General features: G+C 40.9%; 2 protein-coding genes across 4 annotated transcripts in view; one reads left to right on the plus strand and one right to left on the minus strand.

Annotated features, from left to right (window-relative positions):
* Window positions 1–8,771, plus strand: part of LOC126470797 (nicolin-1-like) — a 212,500-nt gene extending 203,729 nt beyond the window's left edge. The window contains exon 5 of the mRNA XM_050098808.1: window positions 8,616–8,771. Within this exon, the coding sequence (XP_049954765.1) occupies window positions 8,616–8,771 (156 nt within the window). The remainder of the gene's footprint in view (window positions 1–8,615) is intronic.
* Window positions 8,772–14,261: 5,490 nt separating this feature from the next.
* The window catches only part of LOC126470098 (GATOR complex protein NPRL2), a 176,523-nt gene continuing 173,512 nt past the window's right edge, over window positions 14,262–17,272 (minus strand). For all 3 annotated transcript variants that reach the window (XM_050097665.1, XM_050097667.1, XM_050097666.1), the window contains exon 10: window positions 14,262–15,055. The gene's annotated coding sequence lies outside the window, so the exon portion shown is untranslated. The remainder of the gene's footprint in view (window positions 15,056–17,272) is intronic.

The following is a 17,272-nucleotide window of genomic DNA, read 5'->3' on the forward strand; positions in this document are numbered from 1 at the left end:
TCTGAAAAGATGACGTTTTGCCATTCGTGCACCCAGGTTCGTCATTGAGTACACCATCGCAGGCACTTCTGTCTGTAATGCAGCGTCAAGGGTAGCAACAGCCATGGTCTCAAAGCTGACAGTCCATGCTGCTGCAAACATCGTCGAACTGTTCATGCAGATGGTTGTTGTCTTGCAAACGTCCCCATCTGTTGACTCAGGGATTGAGACGTGGCTGCACGATCCATTACAGCCACGTGGATAAGATGCCTGTCATCTTGACTGCTAGTGATACGAGGCTGTTGGGATCCAGCACGGCATTCCATATTACCCTCATGAACCCACCGATTCCATATTCTGCTAACAGTCGTTGGATCTCTACCAAAGCGAGCAGCAATGTTATGATACGATAAACCGCAATTGTGATAGGCTACAATCCGACCTTTATCAAAGTTGGAAACATGATGGTACACATTTCTCTTCCTTACATGTGGCATCACAACAACGTTTCACCAGGCAACGCCGGTCAACTGTTGTTTGTGTATTCAAAATTGGTTGGAAACTTTCCTCATGTCAGCAAATTGTAGGTGTTGCCACTGGCGTCAACCTTGTGTGAATGCTCTGAAAAGCTAATCATTTGCATATCACAGCATCTTCTTCCTGTCGGTTAAATTTCGCGTCTGTAGCACGTCATCTTTGTGGTGTAGCAATTTTAGTGGCCAGTAGTGTACATGTTCGCATGGACACTATTCCATACACTCAACATGAGCAGCATGTATTCCCTGAGTAACATTGAAACTTTAGTCCATTTCACTCCACATGTGAATCATGAGGACCCTGTTTATTGAATCAACAGCTTCAACAATTCCATTTCTCAGCTCTTGAAGAGTAGCTACCACATGTGGGACAAAGACTGTTTTATGCAGCTCCACAGAAAAAATCACAAGGTGTGTGGTGTGATGACCTGGGAGGCCAAAATCAATGAACAAGGTGTTGATGTCCACCTCTTCCACTTCAAAATCATGGGATGGTGTTTCTGAGATAACACTGCAGCTCAAAAGGAAAGTGTGGTGTGGTGATGTCATGCATAAAAATGAAATCATTGAAATCTTTGTGAAGTTGAGGAAACAATCAATTTTGCAGCGTGTCCAGGTATGACATTCCTGTCACAGATTCCTCAATAAAAAGAAACAGAAACAATATAAAACACTTCACTTTCGGTGGGTATCTTTCATGTTCGATAATGATGCCAGGATTTTGTGACCCAAAAATTCTTACATTATGGCAGTTTACTTTACCTGATAGGTGAAACATCGGTTCAGAAAATGTCTTCTGCCATATCCTGGAGAACTGAAATGCAAAATTCATACATTCTGTTATAGTTGCCAAGACACAACTGCTGCAGTAACTGCAACTTGTAAGGCTTCATATCCAGATGTCATTTCAGAACACGCTGCACAGTTGTTTGAGGAAGTTGAAGTTCCTGACCTGCCCTTCTTGTGGACCCCCGAGAGCCCCATGCAAATGCATCTCGGACACGCTAAACATTTTCATCAGATGTGCATGGCCAACCAGTGCTCTTCCCTTTACATAAGCAACCAAATTCCAAGATTTTTGCATGCCTGTCATGATCTGCTTGTGCAGAGGCAGCTTCTTACTGTCTCAATGGTGGAATGCACACTTTACTTGAACAATGGATTGACTTCACGCAGACCGCAACACACAGAATGATTTCTCTTGTGGTGTAGTCACCATGTTGCTACAAACAAACAGTGCAGGTGTGTCCAAACTTCGAACCTTCCTCAATCCAGTGACATGTGCGATGTGTTTCTGTCTTTTATACACTCCTGGAAATGGAAAAAAGAACACATTGACACCGGTGTGTCAGACCCATCATACTTGCTCCGGACACTGCGAGAGGGCTGTACAAGCAATGATCACACGCACGGCACAGCGGACACACCAGGAACCGCGGTGTTGGTCGTCGAATGGCGCTAGCTGCGCAGCATTTGTGCACCGCCGCCGTCAGTGTCAGCCAGTTTGCCGTGGCATACGGAGCTCCATCGCAGTCTTTAACACTGGTAGCATGCCGCGACAGCGTGGACGTGAACTGTATGTGCAGTTGACGGACTTTGAGCGAGGGTGTATAGTGGGCATGCGGGAGGCCGGGTGGACGTACCGCCGAATTGCTCAACACGTGGGGCGTGAGGTCTCCACAGTACATCGATGTTGTCGCCAGTGGTCGGCGGAAGGTGCACGTGCCCGTCGACCTGGGACCGGACCGCAGCGACGCACGGATGCACGCCAAGACCGTAGGATCCTACGCAGTGCCGTAGGGGACCGCACCGCCACTTCCCAGCAAATTAGGGACACTGTTGCTCCTGGGGTATCGGCGAGGACCATTCGCAACCGTCTCCATGAAGCTGGGCTATGGTCCCGCACACCGTTAGGCCGTCTTCCGCTCACGCCCCAACATCGTGCAGCCCGCCTCCAGTGGTGCCGCGACAGGCGTGAATGGAGGGACAAATGGAGACGTGTCGTCTTCAGCAATGAGAGTCGCTTCTGCCTTGGTGCCAATGATGGTCGTATGCGTGTTTGGCGCCGTGCAGGTGAGCGCCACAATCAGGACTGCACACGACCGAGGCACACAGGGCCAACACCCAGCATCATGGTGTGGGGAGCGATCTCCTACACTGGCCGTACACCACTGGTGATCGTCGAGGGGACACTGAATAGTGCACGGTACATCCAAACCGTCATCGAACCCATCGTTCTACCATTCCTAGACCGGCAAGGGAACTTGCTGTTCCAACAGGACAATGCACGTCCGCATGTATCCTGTGCCACCCAACGTGCTCTAGAAGGTGTAAGTCAACTACCCTGGCCAGCAAGATCTCCGGATCTGTCCCCCATTGAGCATGTTTGGGACTGGATGAAGCGTCGTCTCACGCGGTCTGCACATCCAGCACGAACGCTGGTCCAACTGAGGCGCCAGGTGGAAATGGCATGGCAAGCCGTTCCACAGGACTACATCCAGCATCTCTACGATCGTCTCCATGGGAGAATAGCAGCCTGCATTGCTGCGAAAGGTGGATATACACTGTACTAGTGCCGACATTGTGCATGCTCTGTTGCCTGTGTCTATGTGCCTGTGGTTCTGTCAGTGTGATCATGTTATGTATCTGACCCCAGGAATGTGTCAATAAAGTTTCCCCTTCCTGGGACAATGAATTCACGGTGTTCTTATTTCAATTTCCAGGAGTGTAGTTTGTCTGTGATAAGTAATTGAAAACTGTTGTTTCTTTTTGAATCACACTGTACTTTATTTATTGGAAGTTCATTATGACAGAATCATTTCATGTACAACAGTATGTTTGTAAGTGTGTTTTTCATATCTACTTCCTGATCAATAAAATCATAATGCTGACATAAATAGTATTTTGGAAAACAACTAAAAACCATAGCAGTATTTCTGACACAGTATGGCACCATATTGTGGGCAATAGACATGTTCCTGTAGGCTTCCTGTGTAACTGTTTCAATTAGATTTGATGCTGCAAAACATTGAGGGTATAGTTGTGTAGACATCCCAACATATGGTATCCACTGGTGAGGAAGGTTTGGCAATTCTAAACATTGTGTGATCTAACTTAGCCTTGTTAAAATTAGCACCAGAAGTCTGTTGAAAAAGAGGGAATGAAATTAGCATCTCAAACTTACCTGATACTTTTTATTTTACCATAAATGAAGGTTTCTTCCAGTGACATTTGTGAATCAAGCATGGAGGAATGATTTTTAGTACACCTCCATGCAGACTATAATGAGCATAATTTTAACTTCGCAGCCTTTATAGGATAAATACATTGGAGACTGAAGAATATAGTTTCTACATTAAAGCCAATTCTTGGGATTTTATAAGTACACTGTTCTGCGACAAATGGTGACTGTCTTTGAATGCCAGCTGGTTAAGTACTTTCAGCATTTCTGTTATGCTCTGAAGCCAATCGAATTACCATTTATATTGTCTCCATTGTATATGTTCAATGTCTACTGTAAATCTGACCTTCATATGGATCACACATAATTAAGCAGTTTTATAGCATGGATGGTACAAGAGTTTTGTAAATGGCCTTCGGACAATATGGGCTGTACTGCAGTTTTCCAGCATGCTCCCAAGATATTTAAGTCTCAATTTGCTTTACTCACTGTTGAGCTTGTGTGTTTGTTCCACTCCACAAATACACACACTGTTACTACTAAGTATTTGTACTGCATAAAAAATTATAGTTGTGATTCATTAATTAAGCTGGTACGGACTACTGTATTTTTACTTTTCATTAAGTGCATAACTGTACTTTTGCTTATATTAAATCATAATGGCCCATCATTACACCACACATATTTTTCAACAAATAACTTTAAATTATTACAATTTTTATATTAAAAAATTTCTTGATTGGTAACCACACTGCCTGTGAAAGGTCTGTGATTTTAAGTGACACTATCCACTAATTCATTGATTTCAAGTTTTGTGGGACACCATCACATATTACTTCTGTGATTGTACATAACAAGCAGGGCAGCACAATGACATTCTATCCAGCATAAAATTTCCAATTGAATTGCAAACCTGGTTAGACATGCTATCCAAATGAATTTTATTTAGCAGATGTCAGTGTGGTGCCAAATTGAAAGCAGTCTAGGAACACCAATTTCACTTAATTATCTTGCAGTTCGGCACTTAAGATGTCAACTATGAAGAATGTGTGGTGTTTTTCACATAACATGTGTTTCTGGGATCCATGCTGGTATCTATCTAATTTGTTCCAGGTCATAATGAACTCAGGATGTACTCTACAATTGTGTTATGAATATTGGTGAGTGAAGTAATATTGTAATTTTGCAGATAAATTCTGTTGCTTTTTTCCTACATGGGTGTGATCTGTCCTCATTTCCAATAAAAAGTAGCAGTTCCCTGCTCAAGTAATATTCAATAAACTGTTGACAAATGTGGCAATAATTTACTCATAAATTTTACCAAGTATCAGAGAGGAATGAATTGAGCCTTGACACATCGTTAGGTTTCAGCAATTGTGTTGGTTTTCATTGTCACTAATACTGATTATTTCCGCAGGACAACAATTAAGTGATGAAAACATTCCACAATTTTCATTTGTGGATAAACATCTGAAGAAATAATTCAACAATTTCATTTTGCAGTTATTTATTTTGTTGTGAATGTCAGTGTAACAATATGGATGAACATACTGGAACACATCAAAAATGAATTTATGTATTTACAGTGTATACAGTATTGAGTATATGTAAATGTGTATCCTGTAGTCTCTCTTTGTTCCACTAGTACTGGTTTAGAATGGTCACTAGCGCCTGAGTACCAATAACATCATATTTGGTTCATAAAAGTTATCATTGAAGTGATGCTAGGTTTGAAAGCTCTCCCTGCACTATTGTCCATATGCTCGGCTTGATCTTAAAGTAATCTGAGGTGGAGCTCAGATTTTAGCAGTTTAAAAATATGTGTGGACTAATCACAATAATTGCAGCCAGTGAGATGATGCGAATTTGGCACCCTCTGGTGGCATGTGTAAGTAATACCTAAAAAAAAAACTACCTAAAAAAACATTTCACCCAATCAGTTATGCCCCACACACACACTACTAATTGCCCCTCAAAAGCATAACTGTGTCCACTCCCATAAGTCATGGCTTCACAACAGAAAAAAAAATGCAACACTGAAACAAAACAACACAACACTGAGAACAATGCGTTTTGGCAGCTTAAAAGCAGTGATACCAGTAAAACAACTGTTCATTTCTCCAATTGTACCAAGTCAAGAAGGATATAGGAACTTCTTGGACATTTCTCTATGGAGTATTTTTTAAGGAAAATGAACCATTAAGCAAATAGCCACTTTGTTTCATCAGTCTGGCCAGAAATTCCATTGCAACATCTATTAAAAAAATACACACAAAGAGGCAAAAAATGGAAGAACTCAGTTGCTAGATGTTAACTGTAAAGACACAGTTCATGAACCGATGAAACGTTCCCAAAACATCAGCACGGAGGAAAGAAAACTTTTTCATAATTTCAAAATGTTATTCCTTAGTAATTTTGTGCTTTTGAAAACTTGTTGATTTTTGTGTGAAAGAGAAACTGAGAAAGGGCAGTACAGAGCTTGCCTTTATTCCAGGAGGACTTACTTCACAAGTAATTGGTACATGGTATCTGAACTGTGTATGTTGATTACATTAGACACTGATTTAGGGAAAATGCAGAAACATGACAGAGACAAATAAAATTATTATATGTATTTGATTTATAAAAGATGTTAGTTTTGTTTTAAATACAGAATGTACCTTCAGCACAGGAGGTAAGAGCCAGTTTCAGAATCCACTCTTATGGATGACTGCTGCTTTCCACAATAAATATTTTGTATTCTGTAGTAGTAAAGGTTCTGAAGAAATGTTCTTACTTGATGAAATAGTATGTATGTTACTAACTTTTTTCACTATTATAACATTTTTAGTGAAGCCTGTAAGATAAATGCACTTCTCATGATACAGATAGTTGCTTCCCAAAGGAAGGGCTGGAATGTGGTGATATTTGGTATTAATGTAAAGGTATGATCTCAATAATCCTAAAGATCAATATTTGATGTGTTATAAACTCAGGAACAACTGAATAGGAGATAGTTGCTGAACTGGAGAGTCTTTTGTCAACCTAGGGGACAGAATAGTGTACATCATCATGTGACCAGGATGTTGACAGATCCTGTCCTCGCTATTGATGAGGGAGTTATGGGCAAGATTTATCAATATCAGAACATTTGATAGTGGCCTACTGCACTGGAAACTGCATCCATAAAGCTGTGCTGGCAGCTGCTTTTTTTTATATACCACTGTGTCAAGGGTCTACCATGGGTATCTTGATTCAGTGAAAACTGATGCTGCTGGAGTTAACTGTTATGGGTGACTACATTCTGATGGCAGGAGTTGCTGTTGATTATCAATTATTTCAACAGCAGATGGATAGCCAATAACATACTGTTGTAATTCAATGATTAATCACAACAGCTGATGAATAGTCATATCATTCAGAACCACTTCATTACTATGCAGTACAGGTGCTACTGACACACACATAGGTCTTTACTCATCATATGTCACAGGTCACAGAAGACTAGGTTGATGGTGAAGATATTCTGGTTTACTTGGGATGAAATGGGGCCCTTGAGACATATGCCATCATACTTCACTTGCAATCAATACAAAAACCTATTTTCTTTGTTTGCATGGCCATCTTCCGCAGAAGTTGTTAAAATCTGTTATTATTAGTTTCGCTGTCTCAGGCTGACAGCAAATTAATTAAATGAATGAGTGATCACAGAAGATGCTTTATAAATAAAAGCAAAATGTATCTGGTGTAAAAAAATCTCTTTAATTAATTGCAGTCTGCTTAAGACAGAGAAACCAATATTAACTGACAAAGAACTATTGTCCAATCATATGTAAATTTGTTCCACTACAGTAACTTCAGTGATGCAGTACACTGCCCCATAGCTCTCAAATTATGTCAGAATGATTTGAGGAGTATTCAACAAAGCTGATGGTGCTTGTGTGGTCCTAGAGGCAACTTTAATTATGTTCTTCTGCAAACATCACGGATAGCATCAATGTGTGCACTTTGGACTGAGCTCTAACCATTCATTGTGATTTATGAAGAAAAATGTGGGAAACATGGATCAGGAGGGCCCCCCATCTCTTTTGGTGCCTTATGGTGTTCATGCCGTAATATGTCATTGTGACCATCATAACGACTAAGAATACTGTACACTAACAGATATGCATCATTAATTTAATTGTTCACATGTGTACATACATAAACATGTAGCATATCTGTTATGGCATTTGATTGTTATGAGGAAAGGTAGTCAGTCAGATGTCATAGGATGGTGCTTTACAGATCCCTAAATGTGTATTGTGACAATCCTTACCATACAGCCTGAATATTGCTTACACTTCCTGCACGGCTTATGGTAGGTATATACAACAGACAGCATGCCTCACACTTTGAAATGGCAGACTCGCAATGTAACTGTCTGTGGAAGAGAATCCCCAACTTTCACATGATGTATTGCAGATGATCTGATGTCCTTTGGCATTGCAACATTAGTGTTGGTTACTTCCTTACTCTTCGTCATCACAGAGGAAAATGAAAGACGTCCTCCATAAACTGTACAGTGTACATTACGAAGTTGGCTTGTGATATGTCTATTCCCCCTTTTGGAGCCTTTTAATTTGAACCTCTCTTGGACAGTAAATGTTCCCATTGTTTGCAAACTGGTTACCAGAAGGAGACACCACAGAAGCAACAGATTCCAGTACTAAAATACAGTCTGGCAAGTACAGTATACAGGTGAGGGACCACCTATATGTTATCAAATGCATGGCTCGCTAACAATCTTGAATAACTAGGATACCTGACTGCATGGAAAATATTAAACAAGTTTCAGTCATTTAGGTGACTTACTTCATGCTGTAACTTTTAAATTCATGTATGTCTAATTGTCTTATCAACATACGTAAATACTGATTACACCTGCTAACATTTTACAGGAAGTGTCTCTTACAACAGTGATTCAGTGCCAGACGGTAGAATCACTTAAGTGGCTTGCATGCAACGATCAGCGAGAGGCGAAAGAGCAACGTGAAGGACCAGCTCAATTTAAAGATGTGCAGGTAAATTCAAATGATAATTTCATTTTGAGATAGAGAGAGAGAGAGAGAGAGAGAGAGAGAGAGAGAGAGAGAGAGAGAGAGAGAGAGACTATTAGTGACTTAAGGAAACCATAGGAAACTTAAATCCGAATTGTAGAATCGGTATTTGAACCCCCATTTCTTGGTTGTCAACAGAAATGTAAAAATTGCTGAGAGACCCAACTGATAGTAGTAAATTGTCAATCAAGTTTCAAATGGTTATGGCTGATATCTGATTTACCAGCATAAGGTCATAGTTCAAGGCATAATTCTCTGTCTAATGTTTTGTCTTCCAATGTTGGACACATCACCACAGGCTTTTAATGACTCAGAAAGCTGTTACAGACTGCAAAAAGCTCAGCAGGCCAAACAGTTTATATTTCTCTATGCAACTGTCAGTTTATGACATCATTAGACCAATGCCTAAGCTTGCGGAGTTGTGCCAGCATTGCTACGGAGTTTGTAGTGGGGAAGAGTTGGCACTGTTTGTTGTATTTAGCAATGTTGGTTTGGGTTGTTTGAGGGAAGAGACCAGTGAGGTCATCGGTCTCATCGGATTAGGGAAGGACAGAGAAGGAAGTCGGCCGTGCCCTTTCAAAGGAACCATCGCGGCATTTGCCTGGAGTGATTTAGGGAAATCACGGAAAACCTAAATCAGGATGGCCGGATGCGAGATTGAACCGTCGTCCTCCCGAATGCGAGTCCAGTGTTTTAGCACTGTACAGCCCAAAACTTGTCTAATTTCAATCCTCCTTCATTTCTGTTGAAATTGTTTGTGTGCTTTTGAATTTCTATGGCCTCTCTGTACATCCTTGAGTAGTAATTATTAGATCTTGCTAAAACCACAGTGTCAAAGAAACAAGTTTGGTGGTTTCCTGATTGGCTGGTTGGTTGATTTGGGGGGAGGGTACCAAACAGCTAGGTCGACGGTCCCATAGGATCAAGGAAGGATGGCGAAGTAAGTCGGCCATGCCCTTGAAGGAACAGTTGCAGAATTTGCCTGAATGGATTTAGGGAAATCATGGAAAAGCAAAATGAGGATGGCCGGATGTAGGTTTGAACCACCATCCTCGCAAATGTGAGTCAAGTGTGCTAACCACTGCGCCACCTCGCTTGGTTTCCTGGTCCTAGTACATGATCTGCTATGGCTCATTTACGCATCTCGCCCAGGCCACACTTGCTCACTTTCTTTAATGTGAGTGTTAATGCTTCTTTTTGTTGTTTCTTTGTCACTTGACTGCAAACACATTGGATTTTATATACCTCTGCTGTTGTAAGCGGCTGGTGTAAGACCATTGCAGTGTTCAAATATTCACGTACCTTTCTTGTTGGTTTAAACACAGTGTAATACCAGGATTTCCGAGCAGTTTTCTGATGTGATTTGTGCCAGTTTTTACAAATGTCAGGAAAACTTTCCATTTAGTTGGTTCTTTTTCATTAGAAGTTCTAGACCTTTTAGGATGTAGTGCCCTATTTATCTCTTTCACAGAGCAGTAGTTTTTCCTGAAGACCATTCTTAAATGATTGAGCTCATCCTCCAAGAACTGTAAGAGATTTTTGAATTGTTAAAGTGTCTGATGGTGTCCCCAGCACTGGAAGGTGAAATGTTAGGCAAAGAATTTGCTTCTGATGATGGCCCTAAGCCCAAAAACACTATGTGATCAAAAGTATCTGGACACCTGGCTGAAAATGACTTACAAGTTCATGGCAATCTCCATCAGTTATGCTGCAATTCAATATGGTGTTGACCCACCCTTAGCCTTGCAGACAGCTTCCACGTTCAATCAGGTGCTGGAAGGTTTCTTGGGGAATGTCAGACCATTCTTCACGGAGTGCTGCACTGAGGAAAGGTATCGATGTAGGTCGGTGACTCCTGGCACGAAGTTTGCATTCCAAAACATCTCAAAGGTGTTCTATAGGATTCAGATCAGGACTCTGTGCAGGCCAGTCCATTACAGGGATGTTATTGTCGTGCAACCACTCTGCCACAGGCCGTGCATTATGAAAAGGTGCTCGATCGTGTTGAAAGATGCAACTGCCATCCTCGAATTGCTCTTCAACAGTGGGAAGCAAGAAGGTGCTTAAAACATCAGTGTAGGCCTGTGCTGCAATAGTGCCACACAAAACAACAAGGGGTGCAAGCTCAACCCATGAAAAACACGACCACAACATAACACCACCGCCTCCAAATGTTACTCTCGGCACTACACACACGGGCAGATGATGTTCACCGGGCATTCGCCATACCCACACCATGTCATCGGATTGTCAAATTATGTACCGTGATTCGTCATTCCACACAACGTTTATCCACTGTTCAATCGTCCAATTTTTACGCTCCTTACACCAAGCGAGGTGTCGTTTGGCATTTACCGGCGTGATGTGTGGCTTATGAGCAGCCGCTCAACCATGAAATCCAAGTTTTATCACCTCCCGCCTAAGTGTCGTAGTATTTGCAGTGGATCCTGATGCAGTTTGGAATTCCTGTATGATGGTCTGGATAGGTGTCTGCCTATTACACATTATGACCCTCTTCAACTGTCGGCGGTCTTCGTCAGTTAACAAACGAGGTCGGCCTCAACGCTTTTGTGCTGTACGTGTCCCTTCACGTTTCCACTTGACTATCACATCGGAAACAGTTGACCTAGGGATGTTTAGGAGTGTGGAAATCTCGCGTACAGACGTTGACACAAGTGACACCCAATCACCTGACCAAGTTAGAAGTCCCTGAGTTCCGCTGAGGGCCCCATTCTGCTCTTTCACGTTGTGTGATGACTACTGAAGTCGCTGATATGGGGTACCTGGCAGTAGTTGGCAGCACAATGCACCTAACATGAAAAACATATGTTTTTTGGGGTGTCCAGATACTTTTGAGCAATAGTGTATCAACTATCAGCAATAACGCATTTCATAGTTTCTCACAGTTCTTTTTCAAAAGTGGTACACGTAAATTATTTATCCTATTTTACCTTCAGGTCACAATGGGATTGCTTGTGGTTTGTACACACTTCTGCGACAAACTGTGATGTAGCCTATATCATGTTAACAGAAGAAGCTTACTTTATACATCTTCAACATGAACATTCTGCATGTTTGGGCAATAGAAAATACACACCCTATGATATCTGCTGTTCCTAATTGACAATTCACTGTAAGTAGTTCAGCCAACATTGTTCACAATTAATTGTTTGTGCCTTATATTCTCCACAATGGGCAGAAAGGACAGTATCACTGCATTTTCCTACAAGTGGTATCTATTAGATGGAAAACAAGCATATTTTGATAATATTGAGAAACACTGTCTTACATATGGACTTTGAAATCAGTGGACTGAACTTTCAGGATCTGTCAGAGGCCATATCAGTCACCTTGTTTGAATTTTAGTGATTTCTTCTGCTGAAGTAAAATGAACCATGTTTGATGCTCATTCAGTTGTACATGACATCATTCATCCAAATTTTCGTCAGCAGTTCAATTATTGCTGAAATGCCAAGATTTTTAGAATGAGCCCAACAACTGGTACCCCAATCCTTACATTGATGTTGTAGTGATATGTGTGACAATATTTTGTAACTGAGACCCTGGTATCAACTTTCTGTACAGTTAAAAGAAAAGATATTAGGAATTACTTTTTTGTTTTGTTTTCAGTACTTTTCCTGATACTAGTACATCAAAACTTTGATGTGTTTGAGTGATAAAATCTAGCTTTGACACGTCCATCCCTCCTATTCGAAGCAACAGTATTTTGGTGTGCTATTTCCTCCATTAACTTTTGTAAAAATCTGCAATATCCTGACAAAGTCTGATTTCCAGATGTATAATTCTTGTACAACTTGTGTGTTCCTGCATGCTATCAGTTATACCTAATACAATTTATAAAATGTGTAAGTAACTAACACATTCATCTTCGTATAAGTCTTGTGAATCTCTGCGGACAATGTGACAAACTGTAAAAATGTTATATCTAAAACTATAGTGACCAAGTTAACACATGATTCCATGTTAATTTCACAGGTGAACAGAGCATATGAGTTTTTCAATCTTCCCCATCTGTAACAAAGTTCAACACTAGAGATAAGAAAGTGAAGTTTGACCAGCAAATGACACTGAGCAGTCAGATGTTTTATGACTCAATTTCGATGCTTCATAACAATCCACCTGTATCTTTAATTTTCTGTTTCGCATATTTATTGTTCTATTACATTTATGGAAAAATAAAGATTATTATATTAAATCACTGATGGTAGCCAAAGTTTTTATGCCTTCGTGGATTTATTTGAATCTTATAAGCTTATATAAAATTATATCACATCATTTATTATAATATATAAATTGGTATCAAATAATAAGTTACAATACCTGATCAAAATGTGAAAGTATTGCTTATTGCACATGATCACTAAATTGTCAACAATGTATAACAAAGTTAATTATTTAGTAAAAGATGAAAGGAGAATGAAGAGAAAAACATTTTAACACAATCAAAAATAAAAGAAGCCAACAGGGTGAAAAATAACAATCAGTTTGATAAAACTTTAAGAAAATAAAACATACCATAAACAAGATATAATTTCACACTATTTATGTAATAACTGTATATAGAACACAATTTTACAGAAACTGCAGGATGGAATATAATACACATATGAGGGTAGATCACTCTTTACCAAACAAAGGAGACACTCTCTCTCTCTCTCTCTCTCTCTCTCTCTCACACACACACACACACACACACACACACACACGCACGGGAGGGAGGGGGCAGAGAGGGAGAGAGAGAGAGGGGGGAGGGAGAGAGAGAGAGGGGGGAGAGAGAGGGGGGGAGGGAGAGGGGGGGAGGGAGAGAGAGAGAGGGGGGAGGGAGAGAGAGGGGGGAGGGAAAAAGAGAGAGGGGGGAGGGAAAAAGAGAGAGAGGGGGGAGGGAAAAAGAGAGAGAGGGGGGAGGGGGAGAGAGGGGGGAGGGGGAGAGAGAGAGGGGTGAGGGGGAGAGAGGGGGAGGGGGAGAGAGAGAGGGGGGAGGGGGAGAGAGAGGGGGGGGAGGGAGAGAGAGGGGGGAGAGAGAGAGGGGGGGAGGGAGAGAGAGGGGGGAGAGAGGGGGGAGGGAGAGAGAGAGGGGGGAGAGGGGGGGAGGGAGAGAGAGGGGGAGGGAGAGAGGGGGGGAGGGAGAGAGAGAGGGGGGGAGGGAGAGAGAGAGGGGGGAGGGAGAGAGAGAGGGGGGGGAGGGAGAGAGAGAGGGGGGGGAGGGAGAGAGAGAGGGGGGGGAGGGAGAGAGAGAGGGGGGAGGGAGAGAGAGAGGGGGGGAGGGAGAGAGAGGGGGGAGGGAGAGAGAGGGGGGGAGGGAGAGAGAGAGGGGGGAGGGAGAGAGAGAGGGGGGGAGAGAGAGAGAGGGGGGGAGGGAGAGAGAGAGGGGGGAGGGAGAGAGAGAGAGGGGAGGGGGGAGGGAGGGAGGGAGAGAGGGAGAGAGAGAGAGAGAGAGAGAGAGAGAGAGAGAGAGAGAGAGAGAGAGAGAGAGAGAGAGGGGGGGGGGGAGAGAGAGAGAGAGAGAGAGGGGGGGAGAGAGAGAGAGAGAGAGAGAGAGAGAGAGAGAGAGAGAGAGAGAGAGAGAGAGAGAGAGAGAGAGACAGAGACAGAGACAGACTGTTGTCTCACAATGTTCCTCTATTTAGTAAGTAATGATCTATTCTCGTTATGTATACAAAATGACAAAATATCATATCTCATAGAAAAAAAAGAAAACAAAAACACAAAAAAAAACAACATGATGAATTTCGTAAGTTACACATACAAGGATGACAACAGAAATTAATTCGAGTGCCTTGAGTGCTTATGAAGAAGAATCTCATCATGGTAAAATAAATATGACAAAATTACAGCTTAATTACTTGGACTCTTTCGATGACTCATTCTAAAGCAGTTCGTTGTGCTTTTATGTATTAAACAATTACTGAGACAGTTTTGCTAATATAATGAATCTACAACAAAATAACTACTTGTCAGCCTTACAATCACGTAGACATACAATATGCAGTCTTCTTATTTTATACAGTCTTATCACAAAACATAGATTGTTCATTGCGAAACACAAAAATGGTGTAATCTTACATAACATTTTCATAAACTCTAGATCATTTGGAAATACTACAATACTGAATTAATTTTGGCATTAAAAATTGTACTGTAGTGATTTTTAAGCAACTTCTTTCGTATGAAGTGCAAAAGTGTATGTACATGTACGATAGTCTTCAGACAGATCATTATAAATATTATTTCCTCCATTTAATGTGCAAAAAAATGAGAACCTGAAAAAGAAATAACGGTATCTATACAATATAACAGAATGACAACACAAACTGTTATTTAGAAAATCAGGCTTAAAGCACAACAGGAAAACACAGTTATACTGACAGTGAAATAAGCTAAATCAGAAGAAAGAACCAATATAAAACTTACTACTGAAATGCAAAAGGCATTCTACTTGCATGACGCAAATTTGGTACTAGTCTGTTTTACAATAATTAAACACAGCAATAACCAAGAGTTGATTCTGATGCCACGTTAGACAGCAAGTAAATTTGTTCAATATTGGAGACTTAACCCTCTATAGATTACATTCTGATATCAAAGTACTGTGATTTGAACGAAACAGGAGGCAATAACAATAAATGGAAAGGAATCGCTGACAGTGGCATACTGTATCAACAGTATGCAGTGATGTAATCAACACTAATGAAGAGTCTGGCAGCCATTATCTTTCATCACTTGCGTAATGTATATAGAGGTAAGTGCACGATTACAAGTAGGGGAATGAAGTGGAAAAAATATTTTACAGATCCAAAAAATGACATAGGCTAACATATATAAACATAAACAAAGATATAAAAACAAACACTGGGAAATCAGTCACAGAACAAAGAATAACTATCCTGAGGAAATAAGGTTATTTTTTTTAACACGATAATGTTTGTCTCAGTGCTGCAAATTTCACAAGAAAACAAACTGGCAACTGTAGTTTGGAAATCTCTGTGTAGCTGCCTCACTCTTATGAATAACTACTTTCTGTTTATCATTTGTTTTGCTCTGGTAAGAACTAGATACAATAAGAAATAGTAAAGTAGTAATCATAAGGCACAACTTTACATTTATTTGACGCTTCATGGAGCCCAAATGGAGTTCTGACACCGAATATGAAATAATGCAAGATTTGCTAACTTGTCAATCTTCACTTTTTAAAATGGGAAATAAATCTGTCAAAGGATTTCAAAGTATCTACCTTATGTCTGACTGTCATTAACTGATATAGTCTTTTCATGAGCAGAAAATAATATGGCCAAGGTTTCCTTGCTATATAAACATTAGCCGGCCACTGTGGCCGAGCGATTCTAGGTGCTTCAGTCAGAAACCGCGCTGCTGCTACGGTCACAGGTTCGAATCCTGCCTTGGGCATGGATGTGTGTGATATCCTTTGGTTAGTTAGGTTTAAGTAGTTCTAAGCCTAGGGGACTGATGACCTCAGGTGTTGAGTCCCATAGTGCTTAGAGCCATTTGAACCATTTTGTATAAACATTGCTGTGGCATAGCAAAGTGTCCATCACTACAAATGTGTGAGGGGAGTGGGAAGGAAATTCTGTTGTAATCATAATGTGTGGTATTTACAAACTTCTATGATACATATCTGTTATTTACACCCTGTTCTTTAGACCACAAACATGGAGCTCAACGGATCATTTTTTAATGGTATTCTAGAATATGGTGCAGTAAGTGTATAGTTTTTTAACAACAGGAAGTCATTTTTATTTATTCAATTTGTGACTTGCCAGAAATAAAAAGAAGTTAGTCACCTTTGTCTAATATCTTTTAACTTATTTACGAGAACCAATAACAGCAGCAAAAAAGGTGAAAGTTCATTTTCTGCAATTTCAATTGTTATTTGTAGTGTATAGATTGTCCTGTGGCAATCATACCCCACACCATTGCCAATTTAGGTAGCCTTAAAACGGTGCATCTCTCATCCTTATCTAGAGGTAAGAGGGTGAAAGTTGATCTGTCCTTGCACAAATGGGCACCATATGTGTACCTTCCTCCACCGGATGTACATCTGATATACCCCGTTTTAATTCCACATACAAATGACTGCTTCCAGATCTCCCACAAGTAATGAGCATAACAATTATTTAAGAGTGTCTGTACAAAGTTTACAGTGCCATTTATTTCTTATACGTTCCTTTGAATTAAAAGCATCAAAGACTTAGGAACATTCAAAATATTGGGAAGATGAGCAATCCAAGACTGAAAATAGTATAACTCACTCTACAGCAGGCAGAAAAAAAATTAGCCCACAACTGAACAAAAAGGAATTTGACATAAAGCTACAAATCTACCCCCAGAGAGGTAAAGGACAGCAGGGGGTAGGTGGCTTCACCCCAATGTTTTCAGAGAAGGAAGGTGGCTCTATAGGAGGCTGATGCCAATGTCGACACAAAATGTGTTGCAAGGTGTTCCGCAAGAATCGATGGATC

The sequence above is a fragment of the Schistocerca serialis genome, chromosome 3 (genome assembly GCF_023864345.2).
Source record: "Schistocerca serialis cubense isolate TAMUIC-IGC-003099 chromosome 3, iqSchSeri2.2, whole genome shotgun sequence".
Lineage (NCBI taxonomy): Eukaryota > Metazoa > Arthropoda > Insecta > Orthoptera > Acrididae > Schistocerca > Schistocerca serialis.